Source organism: Amaranthus tricolor, chromosome 1, assembly GCF_026212465.1.
Source record: "Amaranthus tricolor cultivar Red isolate AtriRed21 chromosome 1, ASM2621246v1, whole genome shotgun sequence".
In the NCBI taxonomy this organism is placed as follows: domain Eukaryota; kingdom Viridiplantae; phylum Streptophyta; class Magnoliopsida; order Caryophyllales; family Amaranthaceae; genus Amaranthus; species Amaranthus tricolor.
Genome location: NC_080047.1, coordinates 1,360,001 through 1,387,572, shown reverse-complemented (window position 1 = coordinate 1,387,572; position 27,572 = coordinate 1,360,001). Strand labels below are relative to the sequence as shown.

The 27,572-nt window shown below is 32.8% G+C and overlaps 2 protein-coding genes across 6 annotated transcripts; both read left to right on the top strand.

Annotated features, from left to right (window-relative positions):
* The first annotated feature begins 693 nt into the window (after positions 1-693).
* Positions 694-14,364, top strand: LOC130797640 (histone-lysine N-methyltransferase ATXR7). 4 transcript variants are annotated; one of them, XM_057660320.1, is made up of 17 exons: positions 706-1,082; positions 1,828-2,386; positions 2,513-2,635; positions 4,416-4,730; positions 4,851-5,216; positions 5,292-5,585; positions 5,687-6,373; positions 6,472-6,913; positions 6,994-7,149; positions 8,199-8,614; positions 8,686-8,808; positions 9,016-9,096; positions 10,154-10,207; positions 10,295-10,446; positions 10,630-10,777; positions 12,168-12,294; positions 14,301-14,364. In XM_057660320.1, the coding sequence occupies exons 1-15, from the start codon at positions 919-921 to the stop codon at positions 10,649-10,651; spliced, it is 3,954 nt and encodes a 1,317-aa protein (XP_057516303.1). In that variant the 5' UTR covers positions 706-918; the 3' UTR covers positions 10,652-10,777; positions 12,168-12,294; positions 14,301-14,364. The 4 variants fall into 4 exon arrangements, with proteins under 4 accessions (XP_057516314.1, XP_057516303.1, XP_057516323.1 ...); XM_057660340.1 differs by having other exon boundaries at positions 12,168-13,045; XM_057660331.1 differs by having other exon boundaries at positions 694-1,082; positions 12,168-14,364.
* A 6,209-nt stretch (positions 14,365-20,573) lies between these two features.
* Positions 20,574-26,318, top strand: LOC130797627 (uncharacterized). Of its 2 annotated transcripts, XM_057660309.1 has the most exons (11): positions 20,737-20,895; positions 21,044-21,102; positions 21,206-21,246; positions 21,449-21,480; positions 21,742-21,770; positions 22,688-22,724; positions 22,813-22,869; positions 23,724-23,800; positions 23,954-24,027; positions 25,254-25,310; positions 25,825-26,318. In XM_057660309.1, exons 1-10 carry the CDS (start codon positions 20,815-20,817, stop codon positions 25,262-25,264), a joined length of 498 nt encoding a protein of 165 aa, XP_057516292.1. In that variant the 5' UTR covers positions 20,737-20,814; the 3' UTR covers positions 25,265-25,310; positions 25,825-26,318. The 2 variants fall into 2 exon arrangements, with proteins under 2 accessions (XP_057516282.1, XP_057516292.1); XM_057660299.1 differs by lacking the exon at positions 25,254-25,310 and having other exon boundaries at positions 20,574-20,895.
* Positions 26,319-27,572: the final 1,254 nt, after the last annotated feature.

Below are 27,572 nucleotides of genomic sequence, written 5' to 3'. Positions count from 1 at the left end.
GGGTAACGATTACATAAATTGAACAAAAAACTTTCATTTTATCTACCAAAAAAAACGTTGAAAGCTTAAAATCACCACGTAATTTATAAAAATATTGGAAAATTCCACGTGTAACCTTGAGATATTGGGTTTTTAATCCTGATATTTATCAAATTATTTCTCAGTGACCTTTTTGCACATAAAACGTATGAAAACGCTAATTACAAAACTTAAACTTTGTTGTACACCTATTTATTAGTTTCACCAAATCAAATTGCATTAGTTTCATAATTTGATAGTAGAAGAGAATTGGAAAAAAATTAGGGTTTGAATTTTGGGGAAAAATGTGATGCGGAGGAAAAATGGTAGAATTAGGGTTTATATTTTGGAGCAAATTTATGAAAGTGATACAATTTAATCTTATGAAACGAATAACTAGATATACATTGGTTTAAGCTTTGTAATTAACGTTTTCAAACATTTTTGATAAACTTCAGAATTAACGCATAGATTTAAAAAAGATTTTAATTATCACGTGAAAAACCTAATATTTTAAAATTAGTATGTGAAATATTTCAAAAATATTTATCTATTACGTGAAAAAGCCAAATAAATTAACTACATAATAAAATAAAAAAAAGCGGCTTGGTCGAAATCTATCTATAGGATTTTTGGTAAAGATATAAAGACGTAAAACTCTAACCTACCGACGGCGACGACCAAGAATACCCTCTCTTTTTTAATTCTCCCTAGTCCCTCCCCCCCTATTAATCTTTCTCTCTCTCTCTCTCTCTCTCATACATATCTAGGGTTTTCATCATCGCATCTCAGTCTATTTCAGCTCTTCATTAAAATCCATCCTTTCCGATGAACTTTTAATCGATAGTTGATGATGAATCTCTGATATTTGTTTGTTATTTGGTTATTGTTCTATAGATAATGGTATCGTCTCCATGTTTATTGGATTCGACGAAGTTCCAACGAAAACGAGAATCAGATTTATTATCTCCTTGTAAAAGGCTAAAAGTTTCAGCTTCGGATGTATTCGACGATTTTACACCAGATTTACACGGCAATTGTGGTGTAGCATCATCATCTTCGTGGTATTTATTTAGTTCCTTTTTTTTTTAATTTAGCTTCGTCTTTTTCTTTAATTGTATTCATATAATTCGTTATAATTGTCATTTTATTCAATTTATGTTTATAATTGATTTCTTATAAAGTTGGGAAAAATTGAATTTTTGATACATGTAAGCTTAAAAAGTGACTAAAATGTATTATATTAGGATGTAAAGTATAGTGTTTGAAAAATGAAGGAATTTTCATTACTCAAACTAAAGGAAAGAGAAACCTAAACGCAAGGCAATCCTTTATTTATATAAAATTTTAGTGACTGAAAGATTGGTTCATTACAATTGATTTATGAGGTTGCAATTGTTAAATTTTATGTAGTACAAAATAGTTGGTACACTGTATCCGATGCACTATTTTGACCCTCAATATCTTTAGTAGACTGGTACTGGATTGAAAATTACAAGTTAAGATTATGAAAATATGACAAGATCCCACCGGACTAATTTCATTTCTTATACATGAAGAATAAGAAGTATCCATTACTGTGCAAGTGAAGATAGTACGTGACTTATGTGTAAGCCTTAATGTGACCCAAGTTGTTTATCAAGTTTGCAAACTTAGATCTTGTTGGTTGGTTGAGTTGATTGGTGAATTGTCAATGGAAAAGTTGATTAATTGTTTTTCTTGATATTGCTTTTTATTCAATATGGATATGGATTTGGCTAGTACGTGTGAAGTTTTTTTTACTTAAGACTTCAACGTGTTGTTTTGTAGGTTGTCTTCTTATTGTGATTCTAAAGGTCAAATGTCATTGTGTTCGAGCTTAGAGAGGAGTTGCCAGGTGAATGGTAACCCAGATGCTGCTTCTCATGCTTCTGGCGCTGCCGGAATTTCTTACCCCAGTGAAAGTTGTAATGGGTATGACTTACCGGGTTGTGTATCAGGATGGATGTATTATAATGAATTGCGTCAGCTATGTGGGCCTTATATGGAGCAGCAGTTGTTTGAAGGATTGTCAACGGGTTTTCTGCCAGATGAGCTTCCTGTTTATCCTGTTATGGATGGTTCATTACTGAATCCTGTGAAACTGCTGCTCTTCAAACGGTATCCTGAACATGTCGCCACAGGATTTATGTATCTTGATAGAGCTTCTTCTGGCATTTTCACGACTACAAACAGCCATGCTGTAACTGGACAAGTTACCAATACTGTATCTAGTTCAGTTATTACAAGTTATGATCAACAGACTCATGCCCAACATACTTGTTATAATTCTGATGTTATAATATCAGAATCAAAATCAGCACCGGGGTCCATTGTGATTCAGCAGCAGGTATGGCATGGCCATTGCATATTTTACTGCTTGATTTTCAATTATGACGCAAGCTCTTTAGAACTTCTCCCTTGAATTTTATGTCATGATTATGCATCCTGTTTAATATATTAATCTGTTTTCTAGCCTTTTTCATGGGAAGAAAGATGCTGGCTATACCTTGATGGTTACGGGGGGGCATCAGGGCCACACTCTATTTCAGAACTTTACTACTGGCACCAATATGGTTATCTACAGAGTTCTGTCATGGTAAGAAGTCTAACATTGCAGTATGCTGTATTGCTGTGTAAATGGAGATTTTTTTGTTGGTATAAGTTAACATTTGTGGTTCCTTGTTGTCGTTGCTACTACGATCATTGGGGGAACAAATAACTAACCCCAAAGATGCTTTAGAATTTTTTCAACTTCTTGTTCGAGAAGTACAATCTTTTGCTTTGAAACTAAATTATTTCCTTGTATATGGAAGTTTTCCAGATTAACAGTGGGAGTGCCTTCACGAATGAATGTAGGTGTTTGAATGTTTGCTCGGGTTAGCGTGGAGTCTGAATAACACTTTTTGATGAGAGATATGAACGAGAGGCTTCGAGAAAAGTAGTGTTTATGAAGCGAGTAAGTAAACAGCGAATCCATGTGTATTTGAACCCTAGTATCCGGGAAAGAGTCGAATATTTGATTGAAGAACATGAGATCCTTTTGAACAACTTGTTATAATAGGAAATCCTTATATATTGAAATTAATTCAACAAGTTAATTACAGAACTTGGCATTGATATAGTTGCCCCTTTTTCAAAAAAAAAAAATTTAATTTTGAAAATTCAAAAAAATAATAGAATCAGATGAAATAATGTTGATTGACATTTATCTAATGACTTTCACCCTAAGCAATCTTATATCATCTCTTGCCTTCACATCTCTGTGTAATGGTTCAACATAATTGCTTTTTTGTGGGTGAATTGAACGAACTGTTTAGATCTGGTAGTTTTTCCCAATCATAGATTGGCATCTTTATGGGCAGTTTCTCCCAAGAACTATAGATTGGCATCTTTCTGGTTATTTATACGTTCAAGAATCATGTATGATTCAGAAGGGGTTTTCCCTGTATCGTTTTTGTTACTGATTAATGATCAGTTGGTGGGAAGTGGGAACCAACTCAACCAAGGTTGGAATGAACCGAGATATTCATAAAGCGGAGAGGTAGGGAATCATTATCGGTGTAAGATGAGTTTCATCGTTTTTAAGCTCTTGTATTTAAACCGTCTTCAATAAGACTCCACCTCCATTGGGTCCTGTGATTTTCCCTTCCTAAATTAAGAGTCAAGAGTGTACTTGTATATCAATGATCATGTGTAATAATTGAATATAATTCATCTGTTTTTTAAGTTGCTATGAATACTTCTTTTGGTGTTTTCTTTTCATTTAAACTCATACAGCCATACCAAACAGCAAATATGGTTCAAAAAACTTAGTGAACTTGCCCTTCTAACTTATTTCCCATTTCAGCTTAAATTTAGTTATTCCTAAATGTTTTGTTTCTTGCGGATGTGTTGATTGTTTAATGTGGGTCAATTTGTAAAATTTGGAATTTGGGTTTTTTATTTTTAAATTCTTCTTCATATATATTGGTTTCATGTTGAACTCTCGGTTTATTGCTGTTTTATATGATTGGTTGTGTTCGGAAATTAAATTGGTGGAAGATTTTTATTGTTTCTGGTGGTGATGGCTGACGAGTTAATGGTGGTGTAGTAGTGCAGCATAGCCTGGGGCTAAAATGGGCGGTGATTCTTGTGGGAAAAGTTATCATCCAATTTCAATGTCACATTTTCTCTTCGTAATTCTAGGGAAAAGTTGTCCATTTTTTGGTTTTTGAGTCTACTGTGTATGTAGCATCTATGTTGAATAATTGCAATATGAATTGTGATGGACGGTATTACTTTCTAATATATTAGTGGACACTGTTCTTAGTTTAATTCAATTATTTTGAGTTTTTTCTTCATGCTTCTGATTTATGTGCATTGCGATTGCTGTACAGATACATCATATGAATAGTATTTGCAGTCCGTTCACTCTATTGTCTTTGGTCAATGTTTGGCATAAAGAGAGTTCTACTGTAATTGCATCAGCAGAAGATAATATTGGCAACTCGTCTCAGCTTATATCCATATTATCTGATAAAACTGGGTCCCAATTGCATGATGGTATCATGAAAGCAGCACGTCGGTTGATTTTAGATGAGATCATTGGCAATGTCATACTAGATTTTGCTGCTTTGAAGAAGACTCAGAAACAAATAAAGAATGTGCATGGTGCTGAGGATATTAGAATTTCCTCCCTTGATTTTGAAAGGGTATGTTCATGATTTGTGAGATACTTGAGACCTATATATTTGTTTGTGCTGTATGTATATTTTGTTTTTTTTCGTTTATTTATTTTGTTATTTATGATTGTGGAACTTTACCTTTGTCAGTCTAAAGCCATTGCTGGGGAAAGGAATAGTCGTGCTTCTCTTTCTGTAATAGGTTCCAGTAATGATGATGTCTCGACTTCAGGATATTCTGCCAAAGAAATGCTCAAGGAGAGTTGCACTATCCAGAACGCGAAATGTATTGGAAGTATTGAGAACTTTCGGGAGGTCAATAAAGCAATCTGCCAAGTAATCTTTGATCACTGTATGAAGGTTTTGTGGCGTTCTGTCTTTTATGGACCTGTAGCAAATTGTGCGCGCACTTGGAGGAAAAGAACACGTTCATCACTCAACCGTAATGAAGAAGCAGCTGCTTTGAGCAAAAAATCTTTTGGTTCCCCAAAGGCTGCAAAAATCAATACTGTAATCGTAAGTTTGTTTGTTCACATTTGTATCCTTGCTTCAAAATATGGTTTTAATATTAGCATCATCTGTGGTCTACAGGGAAAATTTGAGGAACCTGCTGATGATCTTGATTGTCCTCCTGGATTTCATTCTATTGTGCAAGATTCTCTTCCATGTAATTCGTCTATGATATCTAATATGCAATCTAGTGATGATCTGATATCCAACCCTAGTACTCATCATCATAATGGAGATAGGGAAGGTATAGTTGCAAGGGTAGAAGAGGAACTTCACATGTTTGCAAAGACTTCCATGGTTGACTACTTGATGACTACTGTTGAAAAAGAAGTGATTAGTATAGTCAAGTGTTCAAAGATTAATGTACAAAATGAGGTAATTACACTGTCAAAATCAATGAAAAATATTTCACAATGCCCCTTAAAAAAGGTATGCCATAAGGTCATCAGTTTTCTGACAAGAATCTTTTCTTCTAGGTTGAAGTAGAAAAATCCTGTAAATTGTCCAATGACAATGATGGTGAACATAATAATGCTTTGGAGATGATCCAGGGGCTAGACTCTGATCACATCTGTGTTGATGATTCTCAGATTCCTTTCCAAGAGACCAAATACTCACGGCAGCCTGCCGTGTCTCCTCACAAGCACTCTTTACTTGATTTTATTGAAATTGGCTTTAGGAAAGTGAGGGTACCTGCGACCAATGTAATTGATGAATATGTTGCTGATGATCCACCGCCCCCTGGGTTTACTGATTTGGCTCATGAACCATGTGCTCAAGACTTGTGCTTGCGAGATCAATTGAAAATCTCGATTGAGGCAATAAAGTCTCGTCAGTTAGCTGATTCAGCATGTGACATTGATTTATCTGACTTTGTAGGAAATGCTTTTAAGAGATTGGGTATGCCTACATCTAATGTAGTTAATGATAAATTTACTAATGATCCTCCTTTGCCTGGATCGGGGAGTAAAATTGAAAATGTCGTTTCATCAAGCATTGCCAATTTCGGACAGTTAGGTATAGGTGAGGCCATTCCTAAGCAAAAGAAGCATATGGCACTGGCGTCGTGCCGGCTAAAGTTGCATCGTGATGTGTTGAGAGAATGGTTATCCAGCTTTTATGATGATTTGTATCTGTTACTGAAGAGTCTTAATCCTGTTCAGGTACTACTTTTTAATTCTTCTCTTTTCTGTAGTTTATTTACTGTTTCTTTGAAATTATTTAGGTAGTTGCCTGAAGTTCTCTTTCGCATATCCTGCAGGAGGAAGTCATTACCAAGAGTGAAGATTCACTTAAGTTTACTCCTATTCAGCCTGAGCTCGACTTTCATACAGAAAGATCAAAGAGTTGTCACAACTCAGGGCCATCTGAAGTTCCAGTTGTTGAAGAGATTACATATTCACGGAGAAAGAAAGTGCAAAATAATTCAGGAGCTGAACCAAGCTCTGCTCTGTTACGTGATTTTAAATTCCATCTTCAATTGAAGAAAATCGGGAAACCAAAGAGTTCTGAAAACAAATCTGGCTCAAGAGCTTCAGGCATTGAAAATGAAAAGCCGAAGGCGAAAGAATTTTTTCATAAGGAAACAGGATCATCTCCTGTAACTTTTAAAGTAAGAGCCGGTAAAAGAAATTTGGCCAAAGATCGTCAATCAATCAGGTCATCAAATTGTCAAAAGCTGCGAAAAGATGCGACTCCTCAGAGTATGTTATGATTTTGTACAATGTTGCTGTGTAGACTCTAGCATCCACATTTGATGCATCACTGACCTATTCCTCTTCAGGCACTGTTGCTGTTGCTGGTCCAAATTGTGGGTTGGAAGGGGTTCTTAGCTTGGAGGCAGATTCTAATGATTATGAGGAGCTTAGCAGCTGCACCAATCTTAGCATTTCCAGGAAGTATGAACATGCTGCTGATCGCTTCCAAGAAATGAAGAAATGTGAGTCTTATTGGTTTATCTTCTCATATTTGTAAGCAATCACTATATCTTTCAGATTTATTTGCCTTTCTTTGTGGGTTGGTGACATGAGCAGTAAGATGATAGGGTCAACCAGGAAGATCTGAAATGGGCAATTCTGTAGTTATATGTGCATCTTTATTATTTTCAAAGGGGTGATCGCTCAGAGGCAACTTTACCCAGCAGTTTAGTGTATAATTTTTTTCCTTTTCCTACGTGATAATTTTGGTGTTGATCTTGGAAAGTGGTTATTGAAATAAGAAAGGTTATGAGTGTGGTATAGATCTAGAAGTAAACATTTCTTTGATTTTTATGATGAAGCGAAAATAGTGGCTGAACATAAAAGTTACTGTAGATGGCATTTTTTTTGAGTTCCATTTCTTATATATTGGCAATTTGGCATCTACTACTGCAGCCCCATACACTACTTTGTTGTGTAATTGTATTTGTTTAACTCCCTCCGCTCCCTGTGAGTTTGGGTCTTAAAGCTCATTTGGCCGACATAAAATCTTGTTGGTATTGGGAATTCCCATGAACTGTAAGTTTTACCTCTTACTTTAGTTAACAACTATTTCACAAAATGTTGGTATTGGAATTTTATGGGAATTGTGAATACCCACAAATTGAAGGAAGTTGCTCACCTGACTCTCACTTGGTTATTCCATCTTCCTATCTTATCTCAATGCCTTGATACCAACCAAACAAATTTTGGCAATTCCCATGAACTACATTATGAAATGAAACTCAAATGCATTGATTCCCAGAAGAAGTTAAATATCCGTTTCAAAAAAGCAAATCTTAGTAAAATACTCACATAAAAAGAAAATGGAGCGAACTCATTGGAAATGAATACGGACAATCATAGGCAGTAAACTCAATGTATTCTTTGCGGCATTGATTGTTCTATTCATAGATGTTGAATATAAATCCACCTATGAAATTACTTGTGCATAAATTTCAATTTCTTGGTGTTATGATCTAAACATCGCTTTAATATGCTCTTAAGATTAAAAGTTTTTTCTATTTATTAGCATCTGCAGTGTCGAAGCTTAAGCGAAAACATTTGGTAGATGAATCACCATCACTTCCGGTGAAGATTCCAAAGCTTACAGGTGTTGATGCCAAGAAAACAACATCCAAAAAGACAGAAAAAATCGCCAAGTTGAGCAATTCCAGGGTGTCAAGCTCCTGTCCCGTATCTGTTGGATGTGCTCGATCTTCAATTGATGGATGGAAATGGCATAAATGGTCCTTACATGCAAGACCTGCAGAAAGAGCTCGTGTTAGGGGAATTAAATTAACTACTATGCAGCGTTCTACTTCAGATAGTAGTGGCTCACATCTCTCCAATGTTAAGGGAATCACTGCTAGGACTAACAGGGTTAAAATGCGGAACCTACTTGCTGCAGCAGATGGTGCTGAGCTGTTGAAGACCTCTCAATTAAAGGTAATTTTAACCTCTTTATATTGTCTTGTGCATGTGCTTTGATTTGGTTATTTATGCAAGATCTATTGCAGGCCAGGAAGAAGCGCCTACGTTTTCAGAGGAGTAAGATTCATGACTGGGGTCTTGTTGCATTGGAACCAATTGAAGCGGATGATTTTGTCATTGAATATGTTGGGGAACTAATTCGTCCACGGGTATATGCCATCTTTTCTCTGCTTTATTGCTACTTCTAATTCATTGCATTTATTGTACTTTCATAACTTCTGTTCCTCGATTACTGGAAAATTTCAGTCAAGAGTAGATTTGGAAGCAAGAAAAACATGCCTTTTCTGTATATGGTGTTTACGTCAATTCTTTTTAGCGCAAACAAGAAACTAAAGGTGTTGGGTTTTTTTTTGCAGATATCTGATATTAGGGAAATCCAGTATGAGAAGATGGGTATTGGCAGCAGCTATCTTTTTAGACTCGATGATGGTTGCGTGGTGAGTAGATAATTTCTCTATGAATTCAGTTTCTCAAACCTAAACGATTTAGTTGCTTCATTGCCTTTCAGAATTGTGTATGCTCATATCTCAACTGCATTTTAGACCTTTCAAATTGGTTGATTTGCACATTTAATTCTTATTTCCCGAAATTGATATTGTACTTCGATTTTCTAACCTTTATTTGTGTAAACTGAGAATATATATTTCATTCCTTATCGGTGTCTGTTAATTGACCGGAATCCTTGATCATTTTTTGTTTACTCTGTCCTGATGCATAATGGGCCCTTCTGGATATTATTCAAAAATATTTATTATTGACCTTCATCTTTTGCTGCTACTGGGTATTGATTTTGGACTTACAATCTCAAAGACTCTTCTTTTGTGCGAATTTGTGTACTTATTTGTTTTTAACCCGATATTAATTTAATTTAATCCTCTATACTATTTGAAGTTCTGGGTGCTCCGCCTACTCCTCATCATCTTCACTAGACTGAAAAATCTTTTATTGTGGAACCAACATTTGTTATGATGAATCAGATTTAATCTCATGCGATATGCAACATCGTTAAATCTCTTTTGGACAGTTACACAGTAAACTTTTATCTTTTCGTTTGTCATCACCATATTAGAGCATTTGGGTGCTGAGCTGTGCACATATTTATATACTTCCAATGAAGTTTCTTAATAAACAAGTGAGATGAGAATTCATTCATTTGATTTTATGATCAGTAGTTTTGATATATGGTACCTCAGGTTTCTAGTGGATGACTTGGTGAGATTTTTTTTTTTTAAAATTTTTTTTACCATGAGAATGGGAGAAAGTTCTATGGGTAACTGTTTTTGATGTTATTTTGATATCTTCATTGGCGTGTCCACATGGCTTTGCCTCGCATGATGAAGGATACCCTTTTGTTTGAAATTTTTCTACTTGGCATTCATATATGGCACACGCTTAGATATTTTGTCACCTTATTCTCTGTGCTATCATTTTCAGTCCTGTTTGGTAGAATCTATATGCATTCATCTTCATTTGATGTCTCTAAAATGTATGCAGGTTGATGCTACTAAGCGCGGTGGCATTGCTAGATTCATAAACCATTCATGTGAGGTAGACATTGAACTTTACAAACAGTCACTGAAGTTATTTAATATCTGATGAATACTTAGCTGATAGTAAGCCTCTTTGTTGATACAGCCTAATTGCTACACTAAAATTGTAAGTGTTGAGGGTCAAAAGAGGATATTCATTTATGCAAAACGGCATATATCTGCTGGCGAAGAGATCACATACAATTACAAGTTTCCACTAGAGGAGAAAAAGATCCCTTGTAATTGTGGTTCAAAGAGGTAAGTGGTGGACATAAAGTAGCATATAAATACACTCTTTGAAGATTTTTGGCTTTTAAATTTCAGTGCATTTTATTTCTTTTACTTATCATATCCCTAGTACTTCTATGAATTATTGCATCTTTATATCTTTGCTTCAGCTCTCATTATTTTCTTGATGTTTTGTTATTCCCCTGTTTTCAGGTGCCACGGTTCAATGAACTAAATGGTATTTTGAGTATGGTATCATTAGCAAATTGTTTCTGATGATACCTAGTAATTCAACGCGACTTTCTGAGCTCTCTTTTTGACATAATCCTCATGATATATGAGTTTTATTTGCAGCTTTCGGGTACGTGTATTTTAATTGTTGCCTGTTCTGTTTTTGACTGATGTTTTGGGTATAGGACTATCATTTATGTCGCTAATATTCTTTAGTCTACATTATCCAGTCATTTAAACATTTCTTCCTATGGTGAACCAATCAGCCCAATTTCCTGTTGCTTGTTTGTATGTTATATTTTTTTGTTAGTTAGTTTTGAAAATTCTTTTATATGGACAATAAAAAAATTGCAAGCATGAAGATAATTGAGAATGAATCGATGAAGTTGGCATCGTAAAAGTCTTGACATGTAGAAAGACAGATTTATGAGTGGCTATACCTTTTTGGACTAAAAGTATCTAGAACTTAGTAGCTTTCATTTTCATGATATTAATTTTTTTTCTTTGTGTTTTTTGGCTTGGTTCTTCTTTGTAAGATGACTCCTGCACTTGCATCTCCGAAAAACTTGACATGCCCTCATTGTTGAACTTCTCTAAAGACGAATGATTGCAGCGTTTTGGAGTTTTAGTTTTAGTAAACCTTGTTGTATGAGTGTTAACATTTTTTTCTGTGACTGAACTTTTGTCTCTGGTAAATGTTAATTTAGCTAGGTTAACATCTTCATCAATAATCTCCTGCTTTAATTAAATATCAGACAGAGCAAGTTTTCTTTTTAATTTTTGTTTAAATTGCCCAATTGTTGGGATAAAGGCTATGAGGTTGTTGATGTTTTTGTTAAAATTGCCTCAGTGTTTTCTTTTTTTTTTGCTTTGAGGATTAACCTACAAGTCTATGGATGACTATCAATGGACACTTGTGAATAACTAAGCTGTCTAAGCATGTTGTTGGGTGTTGGACCAGATTGTCGAGTTATTTAGTTATATTGTTACATTCTTCCTGGGATATCTTATAGTTTATGTGTTTTTCATTTCTAGGCTGTTCCATTCTCAGTTCAAGGGAGATGTTTAAGTGAGTTGTTGCAAGTAAATCAGATTTCTACATCGTAGCCATAAACATGACTTGTATAGTATCTTATGTGGTCTGTTCTCCTTGCAAAGTTCAATAACATTATTGAATTTGGCACTTGCTTATTTTTCATTCCTTTGTATTGTGTGTTCTTGTGGGGTGTTGTAAATTGTGCCATTTATTTCTTTAATTTGCAAAATAAATATAGAATTTGTGTGCGCTGTTCTCATGATATAGATGTTCAATGCAGATTCTTAGAATGAATTGTTTATCATGTATTGGAAATAGCTGCTGAATTCTCTAATTGGTCTTTGTTTCCATTATATCTGGTTGTTCCTCGTGTTATGATATATGCGGTTGATTGAGCTGTTGTGATTTCTTAGATGGTGAGTGTCATGCATTAGAATTTTATGTATATAACTAAGGTTTTTTTTCCCTGTGTTTTTTTTTTCAGGAATTGGATTGCTATGGCCGATGCTGTATAATTTGATCATTTGTTCTTATCCAATGCGGAAGTGCTGTCAAGTTGTGCATTTTTGTAGATAGTCTCACCTGCAGATGAGTTTCTACCCTTGGAAACTGTAATGAGTTCATTATCTTAGCTTATAGTTATCTGACATCCTTGGGAATATTCTTTTTGTATAGAGTACAGAATCCCCAATTCGTTCAATATCCAATGATAAATGAAATATTTTATTTGATATCCAGTTTATTTCAATTTTGCCTATTAGCATATTTGTTCAACCACAGCTCAAATTATGTGAATTGATGTATTGCTGCATATATATCTGTGGATTTAGATAATATTAGAATGGGAAAAGGGAACATCATGCTAATGGGAGGTCACAGAGAAACACTTGTTTTTTTATGTAGGTAACATGTTACATTGACAATTTTACACCTCAAAAACCTGCTATGTGGTGCATGGCTTCTACTGTTTTTGGCTTAATTATGTTGGTAAACAATGCTTATTCTGGCCTTTGTTTATTTTTAAAGCCGTTTTTGGCCTTTAGAAGTTGGATGAGCTCTAGATTTCTAGTTTTTTGGTGATATTTGTTAGAATTTTGTTAATCTTGTTGTGAAATTTTTTATGGGCGATGGCCAAGATAATCCATTTGTTCAGTTGATGCAAGTAGATCAAGATGTTCATTTTTAAAAAGCTTGCCAAGGCGCGTTCGATAGGGTGGGAGCCTTAATAGGATTGGTCAAGGAAAATTCTTAAGGCAAGCGCCTCAAAGCGCGTTATAACACCTAAGTCAAGCGTCAGATCACCTTTGAGCACATTTAGGTCTTAGTCTCAAGCGAAGTCTATTTGATGCCGACTCTCACCAAGTATATATTCACTTTTTTTATATGTCTTCAAGATTTTGTTTTGGAGCTTTGATTTATCTTTTTCCATGGGTTTTGGGGAGCATACACCTTAAGGCCAACGCCTTGGTTTGGCGCCCTAGAATGCCTCACACCTTATAAAAGGCAAGGTGTTGTAGCTTTTTGTTGGGTAGACAGAGATTCATTTTGATATATGAAGTTTCTGAATATTTTTTATTTTGGCGAATTATATTAATCTTTGTATTCCTTTTTTGGGGCAGTATCCTTGTAATTTTGGGATTGGGTTTTTAGTTCCCTCAGTTTTGGTGGATTATTGTTTTTTGATAAAATTGTTGGTGATAATCTTTTATGTCCTTTTTGGGATAGTATAGTATCTTTATGGTTTTGGTGATGATCTTTTGTGGTACGAGTGGAGTTTAATTCTTGGGTGATTGTTCATGTGCAATGCTTTTTAATCTTGTTTGTTTTGTATCCTGAACAAAAAATGTATCATAATGATTGTCGGAAGGAAAAATCTTAAAAGTTGGTGCTTAAACTGTTCCTTTGCTGTGCTGTGTTTTCTTGTTTAAACCAAAATAGGATAAATTATTGCTTTGTTTGAGAGGTTTTGAACCTAGTAATCGCATGAATTCTTTACGGGAAGTTAGCTTATGAGACTTTTAGGGTGGCCCATCGCATGAAAAATTGCGCTTTAGTGAGGTTTACTTAATTGATGTGTTTTTGTTGACCCTAGCTATGTACTCGGGTGAATTCTTTACGGGAAATTAGCTTATGAGAGGAACTGGCTCATCTCATCAAAACTTGCGCTTTGGTGAGCTTTACTTTATTGATGTGTTTTTATAACAATAGTGAATCGAAAAGGAGGGGGAAGGAAAGAAAGGGAGGCAAAGGAGAGAGAAATTGGACATTTTCATTTTTCTTGTCCTCTTTAAAGGAAAATGGTTCGGTTACTTTATCTTTCGTTCCTTTTCACTTCCAGTTCTCCCGCCCAGTAACCTTTTATTTTTTTTTTCAGAGATGGGGTGGTATTTTTAGTAGACGCCTCAGTGTCCGGGTTTCATGTTGGATAAGTCAACCTTGTAAGACGTGTATTCAAACGGGCATATAATTAATCCGATTGCCTTACCAATCAAAAATTCAAAATCGTCTGGACCATTGTGTCATCTTTGTTTAATTTTCTGATGCCTAGTTTTATACTTTCACATTATTTGGCCCCTGAGTTTTCGCTCTTAATTTGTATACAATACATCTTGTGCAGGAGTGTACTTGAATCTCAATTGGACTCTTTACTCTTGTCAGGGGCCTGTTCTTGTAATTTTGTGGTATGTGATCTTTTATAGCCTTTAAATTTCATCTTGGTTTATTTTGGCAAATGCTTAATATTTGGGTGTGCCCTCATGAAATCAGCAAAACTCGACTGCAAAGTGCGAATGTGAACTGAAACCTTATCTTGCGAAAATTTGGGCGTAAACTGTAATCTTGCAAAGTTTTTATCATTTTGCTATCGTTCTCGCCCCTGATCGGTTTTTTCTTTTATGAAGTAACTTATAATTGTAAGAAGCTACAAAAAACATACAAAAAATGGTCGGAAATGATTCACAAGCTGTGGGTTCAAATCCTTTTTGACACTCTTAACTTGACTAATGAAAATACAGCAAAGAATGGGCGAATCTTCATTTTAACAACTCGGTATTTCTTTGAAAACAAGAAATACTAATTACCCAACCAATATAAATACTCCCTCCAATTCAACACTAACGTTCCATTTGCTTTTTAGACATTATTCATCTCTTATTCTTAATTTGTATTTTATTATTAATCTATAAGTTAAAATATAGTCATTTGGGATCTTGTTTGATTCGTCTCAATACAAGGATTATTCATATCAACTTTCTATAATTTTTAATAATGCACAATTAAAGATATTAAAGATTAAATAAGTGCAATGGATAGAGTGTATAAAGTAAATGGGACATTAGTAGTGAATTGGAGGCAGTATGATTTAGTCTAGATACAACTTATTACTACTCATTGGTAGGAGGGATTTTGACCTAGTTGACAAAACCCAAGCCGATCGTTGTAGTGCAAGGAATCTGGAGATAGTTGCTGCAGTTTATTTTTGTGGAAATGCATACTGCCGGGATGATGATGTCGGATTTTGGTTGATTTTGATTTTGGTGCATTTTGAGGTTCCCGAATCTGCTACAACGATCGAAGAAAGAGATCGAGTTTCTAAGATGCAATTTAGTAATGTTCTAATTTAGGTATAATTCTCTTTTCGTGCTTTTGGTTATTATTTTTTAACACAAATTCTCAAATGAGATGGTTTTATGATAGGACTCATTGTCACTCATACAAGACTTACTTTTTTTTAAAATATTTTACCCACATGGTGGCACTAAATTGATACAAAGTTGACTTTTATAAACGCCAAGTAATTACAAGTTATTAAGATTAATCCAAACTTTTGGTATGAATACTAATAAAAATATAATTGAAGATCTTTGATCGAGTAATAACAAAGCGAGTTTTTATAATGGGTTGGACTAATAAAAATAAATGAACTATGGGATCTTCACTATTTATTATTTCCTCTATTTATTCAAATTTATTGATCCGCTGATATATCTTTTCCTTTGAAAATTACAAAAATTGTTATATGAGACGGTTTCATTCAGAGATTACGTCTCATACATGGCTGCATGGGTTAAATAGTCAATCTCATATATATTATGAGAATATAAGCTTCGTATTTGAGGTCGTATTAATAAGAGACAATTCTCTTACAAAAGCAACTTAAAAGTGTTATATGCCTTAGGTTTTCAGCTTCTTAGTTTTTGCACATGAATAATTAACGCAACTGAATTTTATCCTTTTGTGTAAATCTGCGACTCTTGAGGCTATTTTTTGTGTTCGTTTTGAATTCTAACCTTTTTAGTATCCATCTTAAATTATGCTTAATTTTTGCGATGATCTGTTTTAAAATTTGATGACTAACATAATAGCGGTAGTCTAGTGGCAGTAATGATAGTTGAATTTTTCTAATTTTGATTTTTAATGGAGTTCTTCCAGAAAAAATTGTTCGATTTTCTACAACGAAGATAAATAAGTTTATATAAGGCGAACTACAGATTGGTCCATAAGGCTTGTAGTTGTATATGTGATTGGAGCCTTGTCGATTCGGATATATGGTGCATCTGTGAAATTCCATGTGGGATATGAGGAGGGGTAGAATAATTTTGAAGGGGAGATAAATGACTTTTTGATAACCGTACATTTTAGTTGGCTTATTAACTTGTTTAGTTGATCGAACCAAAAAAAGGTACAATAAATAGTTTTAATCTAGATGAAAAGTTAATTTTTAAGACAAATTAAAAGGTTTTTAGATAGCTTTTTCATCGGATGTTGGCTTTTTGGCTATTTATTTCTCTAATAAATTACCAACTAATTTTTTTTAATATACTCTTAATAGTTCGATTCAAGCTTAATAATTAATAATAAAAATCAATACTGCAAGCCGGTTTAATTGATTAGTAAGTTGCAAGTTTAGCATTTTTCAAGTACACTTCAAATCTTCAATTAATTAGTAATAATAATAAATTAATAATAATTCACGTCCAAGAGCTCCTCAAGTAATAAGAATTCTTTTGAATTAGATTAGCAATGTCATGATTAGCAACAAGTTATGTAATCTTATTTTTCTTGGCTAGCTATTTATTCGAATATTGAGATGTAATCAGGCTCATGAGCTTTTGTACTTTTCAATCTTCATGCAACGAAAACACTTAGTGAGAACAAGAACGAAGCCTTGATCCCAAGATATGAAGTGGGCAACGGAGAAAATTTGGGTTGATTTATTGGTTTGATTCTTTTCCTTTCACTTTTGAGATAGGGATCTGATTCTTACCTTTTACGACCCATCGAAAAGATCAATTTTCTCTTCTCTCCGGACTTCATGATCAAATAGTATAGGCAATGGAAACTTTATGATAAAAAATATAAAAATAAAGAGAGGAATCTTAATATATGTTTATTACCGGCCTTAACTCAAATGGAAGAGTGAGAGATTTTAACAGCTTGGTTGAGTTTGACCCTTGGCCTTGCTTAAATCTTTTTTGTTGCTGGTTCGAATCCAGCAGGCTGGTCTTAGGTTTGAACCGATGTTAGGTGTTTAAGTTGCCCTTCTTGGTTCGAATTCATAGCGCTTGTGGTGTTTACAATAGGGCGATGTACAACATGCCTATATTCATAATTGTGATATCATATGTCCAATGACAATAATATAGTACTTCACTAAAATCATTTTGGGAGGGTGGGTAAGTTTATCAAGGTTTATTATACATAGAATCAGTTGAAAAGCTAGTTTATTTTTTTGGAAGGTGTTGAGTTTAATTCTCATCTAATTTTTTTCAGTCTTCATCCCTCGACCTACTCCGTAATCAAAAAAGTTTATTGTACTAACTTATTTTCTATTGTGTGCAAACATATTAGTTCCATCATAAAAAAAATTTGTTCTAAATATTTATAGAGGAATTACAAAAATGGACAAATTTAAAAAGAATAAAGGAATTCTGGTAATTTTATTTTGCAATCATTGTAAGATGGGTCAAATTGCAAACTTTTTCTTAAGGTACAATTCGGAATTCGGTAGTTAGCTAGTACTAGTGATTCGTTATTGGGTTTAAGGATAAAAGAAATGTTGATATGCAATGACATTAAAGTTAGCTTGTACTTCTCTTCTACTCCTATATTTTGCACTAGAATGCTTCTTTCTCAATTATCACGATTGGATTCAAGTTATTAGTATAAGATGGGTTAAACACTCACCTATGTGTAGTTGCTAAACAAATCAACTTCACTATCATTCTTATGTGTTACATATTAAACAATTAATTGTTGATAAAATTTGCAACCAAATAATACGAGTCACAGCTTACACGGACTTGGACTTAGGTTTCTCTTGCTAATGTTTCCTTTGTCTTAGCATGATATCTTATTTTTTTTCTTAATTTTATTATTATTAATCATACTCGAGAGAGATTTTATAATGCTTATGTATATGCACTTGTAAAATAGCTCAAAAATTATTAAAGCTCAAAATCAAATTTTATTTTAACTGGAAAATAAATATTATTTTTAGAAAAATTCTTGAGTTTGATTCTCATAAAACCCTTTCAATTCACTCAACTTACACGGTAATTAAAGTTATTATTGAAGCTTCTATGGACTACTCACGAACACTAAATGTAGTTAGAAACTAAATGTAAAACATTTGGATATTAAATCTATTTGTAAATGTGTATGTGTACGTACTATACTTTCCTCTGTGCGTTATTTACTTGGGAGCAAAAGACAAGTTTCCACTTGAGTCACGAAAACTTGTGTTTAAGAAATCATCATCCATATTTTGTGTGCTTTAATGTTTTCATATATCATATATGTGTATATATGTATATATATGTGTATATATGTATATATATGTGTATATATGTATATATATGTATATATATATATATATATTATATACATATATATATGTATATATATATATATATATATATATATGTATATATATATATATGTACATATATATATATATGTACATATATATATATATGTACATATATATATATATACATATATATATATATATATGTACATATATATATATATATATGTACATATATATATGTATATATATACATATATATATGTATATATATATATATATATATATGTATATATATATATATATGTATATATATATATATATATATATATATATATATATATATATATATATATATATATATATCAAATTTGGAGATAGTATTGTAATATTTGGATCGAACATTTAGCCAATGGCTTGATTAACTTTGAACTTTTCTTGCTCTTAAATTGTATTTTTATTAAACTATGTTTACATGAATATGAGTAGGAATCATCTCATCAATTTTGGAAAAATAATGTATTTTACATTTGTTCACAATAAAAAAGTATATACCAAAGAAGTAATGTGTGTAATTTTTACTGTAATGATGTTCGATTTTAGACTGATATTTATATAACTAGATTTGTATTTATGTGCTTTTCTTCTTGAATTTTTTTAATATGCGGTCATATCTTTAAAACTTGAGGTAATTTTTTAAAGGAAAAAGAAAAATTAGAATAAAAGAATTCTGATTTTTAAATAGCCGATAACAACAATAATATTAAATATTTTAATTTCTCATAAATAATTTCTATAAGCATTTTAAAATGCTATATCACTTTAAAGTATATATAAGTACATCAATATGATCTAATTTGTTTTTCTAAAGTTATATCAGGAGCTTTCTAGAATTTTATACCTAAGGACTAGAGCTTGTGTCGAACTCATTCTACTCTAAACAAGGTTGAACTCATTCTACTCTAAACAAGGTTGAACCCTAATCATAAATTTTATCCAAGCTTCTATGTCAATGGGAAGCAAACTAGCAATTCTTAAAATCATAAAATATGTCCCACTTTTTGATTTTTTTTTTATTATATAGATCAATTAATTTAATCAAACTAGAACATATATTCAAAATAAAGATAATACTATAAAGTTTCATTCAAATCCATATCCAATAATAGATATAATTATGTAAATTTGTATGATAATTTAAGCTTCTTGTTTTAAGGCAATCACAAAATTAGTTGAATAGATTTCGATGTTAATAACAATTTTGGTCATGTGCTAAATCGATATCAACAAAAACAAAAATTTTGATGAGACGGTCTCATTATCAGACCGTCAAATTGGGTTGGCCCAATTCGCGCATGTAACAACATCGCACGCATTCCCTTGTTTTTTCCATTTTCTGGGCATTTATCAATTTTGACCTTAAATATATCAATTTCAACATAAAATAAAACTTAAATACATTAATTAAAATAAAAATTTTCAATTTGGATCTATAAGTGATCAATTTGACATTAACCTGATCAATTTCTACTTAAATATAGTTCTATTTTCACAATTTTAATTTCAGAACGAAGTTTAATAAAATGTTATAATTCTATCATTCTATGGATGAATTTCAAACAAATGAATGGTCAATAAAAACTATTAATAATAGTGTTAAAACATTGCACAATACAAGTACTCTTATTCAATGCATATATGATGGTTTTAATGGAATATAAGAGTATTTGTACTCTTTAATCATCGATCAATAATAGTGATATTACTCTTTCCTCAACAGTTTTCGTTTTTAATGGACTTGAAAATAAAGTTGTAGGTGTAATGTTTGCTTACCTTTGATGTAAAGGTGTTGGAAGTTTTGATTTCGAATTATGTTTGCCAATTGATTTAATGAATGCTCTTGGAAATGACCAAGAGTTCAAGGCTTTTTTGTTATAAAAAATTTCAATTTTAATCTAATTATAATCTATAACTTATAAAAAAAATTCAATTTTAACATTAAATGTATCAATTATGACCTAATAGATTAAATACTGAGCGCATATTAAGATAATTAGACTGATTGAGTTATTCGTCTCGACGATCTCATCCAAAATCAACTGAAGCTGATCAACAAAATCCGACCCTCCAAGTCTCATCTAGAGAACCTCTCAAATTGGTTGCCCACTTGGCCCTAAGCGTAGAGGCCGGAGGCCCTAACCGACTAATCCGAAGCAGAATTTAGTTAGTCAAACATTTCTTAATAAATTAACATTTCCTATCTTCCGCTATTTCTTTTTTCTTCTTCTGGGTTCTTGAGTTTAATAGCTTTGGGGAAAGTATAATGGACTCAGCGATTCTGAAGGAGTGGTTCGACCGAGTTGACTCAGCTCATACCGGCAACATTACTGCACCACAACTAAAGGTTCTTCCTTTCTCCTTACGTATTACTTCCTGTTATCATAAATTCTAATACCATTGTTTTGTGCATTTTTTAATTAACCTATAAAATTTCCAGTTTTTTTAATGGAATTAACTGATCATAATTTACACCTTTGTTTAACTGTAATCAGAGTGCCCTTGCTGTTGGAAACCTTGATCTCCCACTTTCTGTTGTTCAGCAAATGATCAGGTTTTTCTTTTTTTTTTTCATTATTTTATTTTTGCTTCTATTAAAATTGAATGTTCGATTGATTCATAAATACCAATTTCTCATTTCTGGTAATTTTTCTTAGGATGTATGATTTTGATAGGAATGGAACAATGAGTTTTGAAGGTAACTGTTCTAAATTTTGGTAAAATATGCAGAAAAAGTAGCAAAATTTTGTACAGATTAATTCAGTGTTACCTAATTCCCCCAAAATGACCCGGTTTCAATTTTTAGGGGATTTGTGAATTGGGTAACACTGATTTAATGATTGCCATGAAGGGCTATGTACTAATTATTGTCTGATATGATAAAACTTGTCTAATTGCAGAATTTGTTGCTCTCAATCAATTTCTTTTAAGGGTTGGTATTTTACCTTTCTATTTTAAAGCTTTAACTTTGTATTGGTTTCCTTGAAATATAAAAAACTCAACTTTTGTACACGAATTTGTTTTGTACCCAACTCAATTTTATATCTTGTGTTCTGTTCTAAACAATTGCAGAAAAAAGATCATTTCAGCCCCTGTTTCTGGGGTTATGATGAATTGGAAGTTATGAGACAAAATTATTGTTCTGTTATGGGAATTGATGGTTTTTGTTCTTTTTCAACTTGATATCTTGCAGGTTCAACAAGCTTTTTCAGACTTTGAAAGGTCATTAATTCTTGCATTTTTATCTTGCAAATGTACTTTTTGATAAACTAATTTACTCAAAGTGTAATCGTTACGTGGAAATAAAATGAGGCCATTCCATCGCATAACAATGGTTTTATAGATTTTGAGTGTACAAATACCCAACACCCCGTTACGTTACTTATTGTTTAAAATCATGATGTAACAATCATTATAAGTTGTTTTAACGTATTATAGTGTATGAGATTTCAAAAGGTCTATTGCTCTAGAATACTTGAACTATTATGATAAAATGGATATAAATTAACTTAACTATTCATATTTTGATGTCGGCGAAACGAGTTGCAACACCGCGAGGTGCCATGTCTGCGACGTCACTAGTCACGACCGCTAAAGCAATCATGATGATGTCCGCAGTTTTTATACTATAAATCGTAATGACTGGATGCTGTTCTTGGCTGTCTTTGAGCTCAAAGTTTAGAGTGTCCATATCGTCAAAAGTAGATCGGATAGTATTTGTAGAATGAATGAACCTTTTGCATACACACGTATTTTGAGTTGTTATTTCTCTTGGGCTTGGTACTTGTTCGGTTATTAGCTTGAAAGTCTAACGTAGATCATACTTTTGTTCCCTCAATAGTGGTCTGGGTAAACTTTCGTAAAAGAACTTTATGAAGATAATTTGTCCCCATTTCTTTGTTTTATGCTTTCTCCTTAATTTTTAGCAAGTTTTCTTTGTTGTGATTCTTAGGTTATCTGTTGTATGCATAAATTAGATCAAATTGGATAATTTAGGGTTCTATTGTTATCTAATCGTTTCGTCTCTTTCAAAAAATTTTTAGAAGCCTTATTGGGATTCTTATTATTATATTGTATGTTGAGATGTCCAGTTGTAGTGATGCATATCTAAAAGCCTTCTTTTGAAAATCTTATTGCAGGGGCCGTGGATTTCTCGTCCGTGACGAGGTTTATGAGGTAGCTTTCCAATCTTTTGGAATTTTATCGGTCCAAATGATAACTACGTTTGGTTCAATGTTCATAGGTGATTGAATTGTGTTTGCAGGCACTAGTGAAACTTGGTTTCTCACTTGATTCACCTGCCTTTTACACAGCATGTGAGGTAATGCTTTTATTTCGTTTTGTTGTTGAGAATTACGGACATGGACCTTCATTGCGCGCTTTTCTTTTCTTTTTCTGCATTCCCCTTCCGAAGCCTACATGTAGTCCACCTTTTACTTACTTTTTCCGGAGTTGTTTCTTGCTAAAATCAAATTACGAGTCTCTTGTCTTTGTGTAAGTTACGTAAAGCCTTTTTAAAATGGGCATATGAGATGACCAATCATGAGAAGCTAGCTTGAAAACTCCTATAGCCACTTCTGATTTCCCAGTATATTAGAATAAAGATACACTTCTTAGTTAGTGGGCTCCCTTAGGCTTCCTTAATTAGCACTCCTTCATCATCAATGTGCGATTTTGGGCCAAAATTAGTAACACCCATGGAAGTGACACGGTCCTTTAACTTACATGAGATTTACATGAATCAGACTAAAAGATTTACCTAAGCTTTGTGCCATGCAGATTTGATTTGAACTTTCGGGACGTTTAGTTATTCGTATTAAATGGTGGTAATGAGAATGAATTTTTGATCAAATTTTCATAAAATATGTTGTCATTCCCATGGACATGAAACGCATTCTTAAACATGTGTTTTGCTTCAAAATTTTTATTACCGCCTAATGCCACCTTTCCAATTGGTGAAAATGATTTTTTTGAAGGAAAAAGAATAATTAGAGTAGAATAAACATGTATCATAAACCTTTCAAGTTGTTTTCTATCTAATTACATCAAAATTTCATTATGATTCCCACCATTTAATACAATAACCAAGCAAGAGCCGTTTACGCTTTGTCATCCTCTTCTCTTTCTTAATAAATGAATTTTTATATCTTCACTACTAACATAGTGTTCTTTTAGAGCTTTGATGAAAAGAAAGATGGGAAATTTCGTTTGGATGCTTTCATATCACTGAGCATATTTCTACAATCTGCTCGGTAAGTAATTCTGAATGCAAGTCTCTCCAATTCAATTGGGCTGGCCACCTACTTTCACTTGTAGTTTTCATGCATTGCCATATGACTTACTAAACAAAGAACAATGATGTTTTCTTCTAATACTATGATTACTACATTTCTTTGAAATTTCAGCAATCTTTTTAACTCCTTCGATACAACAAAGCAAGGCAGAGTGACTCTTGATCTGAACCAATTTATTTACTGCAGTGAGTACACATATTTTGATCTTCTGTCTTCATTTATTCTGTGTTTCAAGACAAATGTCAGAGATTGTCTTTGTTCTTCCATTTTTTGAATCAACCTACATGAGGAGTTAAAGCTTAAAAGCCACTAGAATATTGAAACTTGATATAAAGATGGTATTTAAATTGTGAAATGTGTGATAAATTTGTTATTGGGATTGTACACAACAAGACCCGCATAAGATGAGAGTTGACTACACACAAATCCGATGAGGTTCCATTCTAAAACCAATTGGTATTAGGAGGAGTAGCCCATCAAGTATATATGTTAGTCAACCTTTTTAAAATTCTTTGATGTGGGATCATCTTCATTATGATTATTTGATTATTGAATGGAACTCTACTAGAAATAGTCTCTATCTTGAGAATGAAGTGTTGACACACTAGACATCAAAGCTAGTTGCCTAGCTATCCGTGGTCATCGGCCATCTCTGTTGTGTTAAAAAGCACCTCAAATTCCAAATTTTTTTTAAAAAATAAGATAATCGCCCCCTCTGCCCCAGTGGCCTGCTATTTATAGAAACCACTTTGGCTCTACCACATGTGTGAGCATATAGTACACAAGTAATCCTTTTGCTTAACGCCTAAACTGGATGTTTGAATGATTGTTAGACGTGGGGTAAGTGGTACTAAACTAATAATTCAGGGCCTTGCACATTGAGGCGATACTAGCGCTTGCTTGCTATTCCAACTTATTTAACTTATACACAATGAAGTTAAATATTTGTCCGCTGTATACCTGTTCAATGGGCCGGATACACTATTATACTGAGAAATATTTGTTGGGTGTATACCCATTGCACAGACCGGATACTGGTCGGGCCGGGCTCTACTTTAGACGGACTAGGCCGGATCTTACAAAACAGAAAATGGGCTTTAAATGGGTCGGGCTTGATGGCCTGCCCTGATCGTCTCCAACCCATTTATCTTAATTGTTCAAATTTTCACTCAATGTTTGGGACATCGTCTGCATGTTAGGATCAATTAATTAATAAGTTAGAATACACCTACTAAGCATTTTTGCTAAACATTCATTTTCAGGGACAACATTATTGTCCTCCATATCTCCATTATCCACATCAATGTCTCCCTCATCTTTTACATCTTCCATGGAATTGTAAAGGTCAACTTTTACGTTCTTCGATTCTTCAACAAAGTTTGATTTGGTTCTTTGTGATCAATGTCTGCAGGTTCATTATAGGCCTCTACTCAATCAATATTCATTGGATCCGCAAAACTCCAAAAGTGTAAAGCCCGTCAAAAGCTCGTTTAGGATCCGCTCCGTATATAGTTAAAGTTGACCCTTTAAAAGTCCAGCCCATTTAAGGCCCGTCCCGTTGAAAGCTTGGGCCCGATGCACACCTATAGTCGGGTGGCTGGGGCAATATGAGCCAACATATGGTGATACCTTTAAGAAGTTTTCGAATTTCAATTATTTGGTTTCTTGAGCACCAAATTTTGCTCCTTATCTAGAGCTTAACTGCTGCACACTCTGATGATCCTTTAAGCTTGACCTTGACCTTGACGGGTCTTGGAGCCAACATTTCAATCTTGCACGTATTTTCATGATCACTTATTATAGTACACTCTTATACCCATGTACTTAGAGTAGATGAACCATAGTATTTCAACCATTTGAATGAGCTAAGTGTCAACAAGTTTGTGATAGTGTTGTATGTTTAACAACTACTCATAAATTAATGCAAGATGTCAATTTTTGAATCCAATTCTTCTGATTTATTTTCTCTCCCTTTGTGACAGCTGCAAATTGTAGAATATGAGATTTCAGCCATCCAACTCGGTCGTTTCAATTTTTTATTTGTACATCAATTCTGAGATGGAGATGAAGATTTAGCTTTTAAGTGTTTTTATTTTCTCCTTATTTTTTAGTTTGTATTCCTTTCTTGTTAAATTAGGTTGGACTTATTATGAATGCCAGCATATTAACGGAAAAACACGAGGTGCACAAACTTCATAAGTCAAGGAGATATATATTATCCCAAAACCATATGGCAATGGGAAGGACTCTAATAACTTATAAAGTATCTACACCATGTTCAATATGTTGATGTGGGATAAATCATCCCAACATTTCTCCTAGTGTATTGTATATTGTAAATGTCTACACCCTTGTCTCTTTTAACTTGTTACTAATAGTGACATATTGCAAGAAGAAATGTCACTTTTAGTAGCAATAAAAAAGTTTGTACATTTATTCTTTGGAATTCCAAGTAATTATTGTTTAATATTTGTTACTTGTTTAGCCTTTTGTGCGGATGTAAATAATATCTTAATGTAATTATTGCTATTAGATCTTTATAAATAAACTATATATATATATATATATATATATATATATATATATATATATATATATATATATATATATATATATGTGTGTGTGTGTATAATCTAATAAGAAGAGGTTTAAAAATAAGAAGGATATGAAGGAATTTCATACGTCAGATCTTAGATTAATGGTCCATCTTACACGCGGTTCAAAACAAAAAATAAATTGTGATTTTTTCTTAATAAATATGTGATAGTTTCTGTATAAACATGTGTTACTTGAAATTGTGATGTTTTCTAAATTAATAAGTGATACTTTCTTCATAAACATATGTTACTAGATCATTTGCTAAAATAACTTTTTTAAACCGTTAGATCTTAATTAATCAATGGTAGTTATTCCTTCTTATCCTTTCTATTTTCACAGCCCTTTTAATTGGATCTCAACCCTTTATATATATATATATATATATATATATATATATATGTTAGAGCACAGTTTTGTAATTATCATGAAGAATTTGTTTCAATATTAATGAAAAAAAATACTTTATTTGTTGATTTGTAGAATAATTGTCTTTTTATCTTTATAATTTTTAGTGAGAAAAATTAAACATAATTGCGACTTGCTGACTTTAGTATATAGTATAGAAAGATGGATAAATATAAAATATAGAAGTTAATTTTTATTTATAAATTTTTGGCTTCTTATAATTATAGTAGATCACTTGTAAATTGTGATAATTGTTTAAGAAATAAGTTTTCTTATATCACTAACATTTTAAATAAAAAACAATACAACATTAAATTACCAATATCTAGTTATCTATGTGATAAGTTCGATAATTTGGTTAGGATTTTTTTTATGTTGATAAGATTTAACTAAAACTAAGTTAGATTGAGTTTAGGTTATCTTAAGTCGAGACAATTAGTACGCATGGATTTGTGTGCCAACTTTGATATCAATTTTGTTATCCAATGAGGTTTATCTTTGACTTACACACCCAAAGAGTCCATGATATCCAATCCATATATGATAAAATTAAAAATATGATGACAATTATGTGTATGAGATTGAGAGGTATATGTAATAATAATGGACAATGGTACAATTTTTGGATGCAAAGTAAAGTAAGCGTGCAATGCAATATGGTAAGGTCAACCTCAAAACACCTAAATTCAAAGAAGATTAGCCACTTGTCTTGCTATACTTCCATCAC

What these genes read in the sequence shown, in the direction of transcription:
- LOC130797640 (XM_057660331.1), top strand. Translation starts at nt 919, where the DNA reads ATGGTATCGTCTCCATGTTTATTGGATTCGACGAAGTTCCAACGAAAA. An exon ending in CAAAAATCAATACTGTAATC is followed by an intron (nt 5,217 to 5,291) that starts GTAAGTTTGTTT and finishes TGTGGTCTACAG; the next exon opens with GGAAAATTTGAGGAACCTGC. An exon ending in TCATAAACCATTCATGTGAG is followed by an intron (nt 10,208 to 10,294) that starts GTAGACATTGAA and finishes TTGTTGATACAG; the next exon opens with CCTAATTGCTACACTAAAAT.
- LOC130797627 (XM_057660299.1), top strand. Translation starts at nt 20,815, where the DNA reads ATGGACTCAGCGATTCTGAAGGAGTGGTTCGACCGAGTTGACTCAGCT. An exon ending in GTTGTTCAGCAAATGATCAG is followed by an intron (nt 21,103 to 21,205) that starts GTTTTTCTTTTT and finishes AATTTTTCTTAG; the next exon opens with GATGTATGATTTTGATAGGA. An exon ending in GCTTTTTCAGACTTTGAAAG is followed by an intron (nt 21,771 to 22,687) that starts GTCATTAATTCT and finishes ATCTTATTGCAG; the next exon opens with GGGCCGTGGATTTCTCGTCC.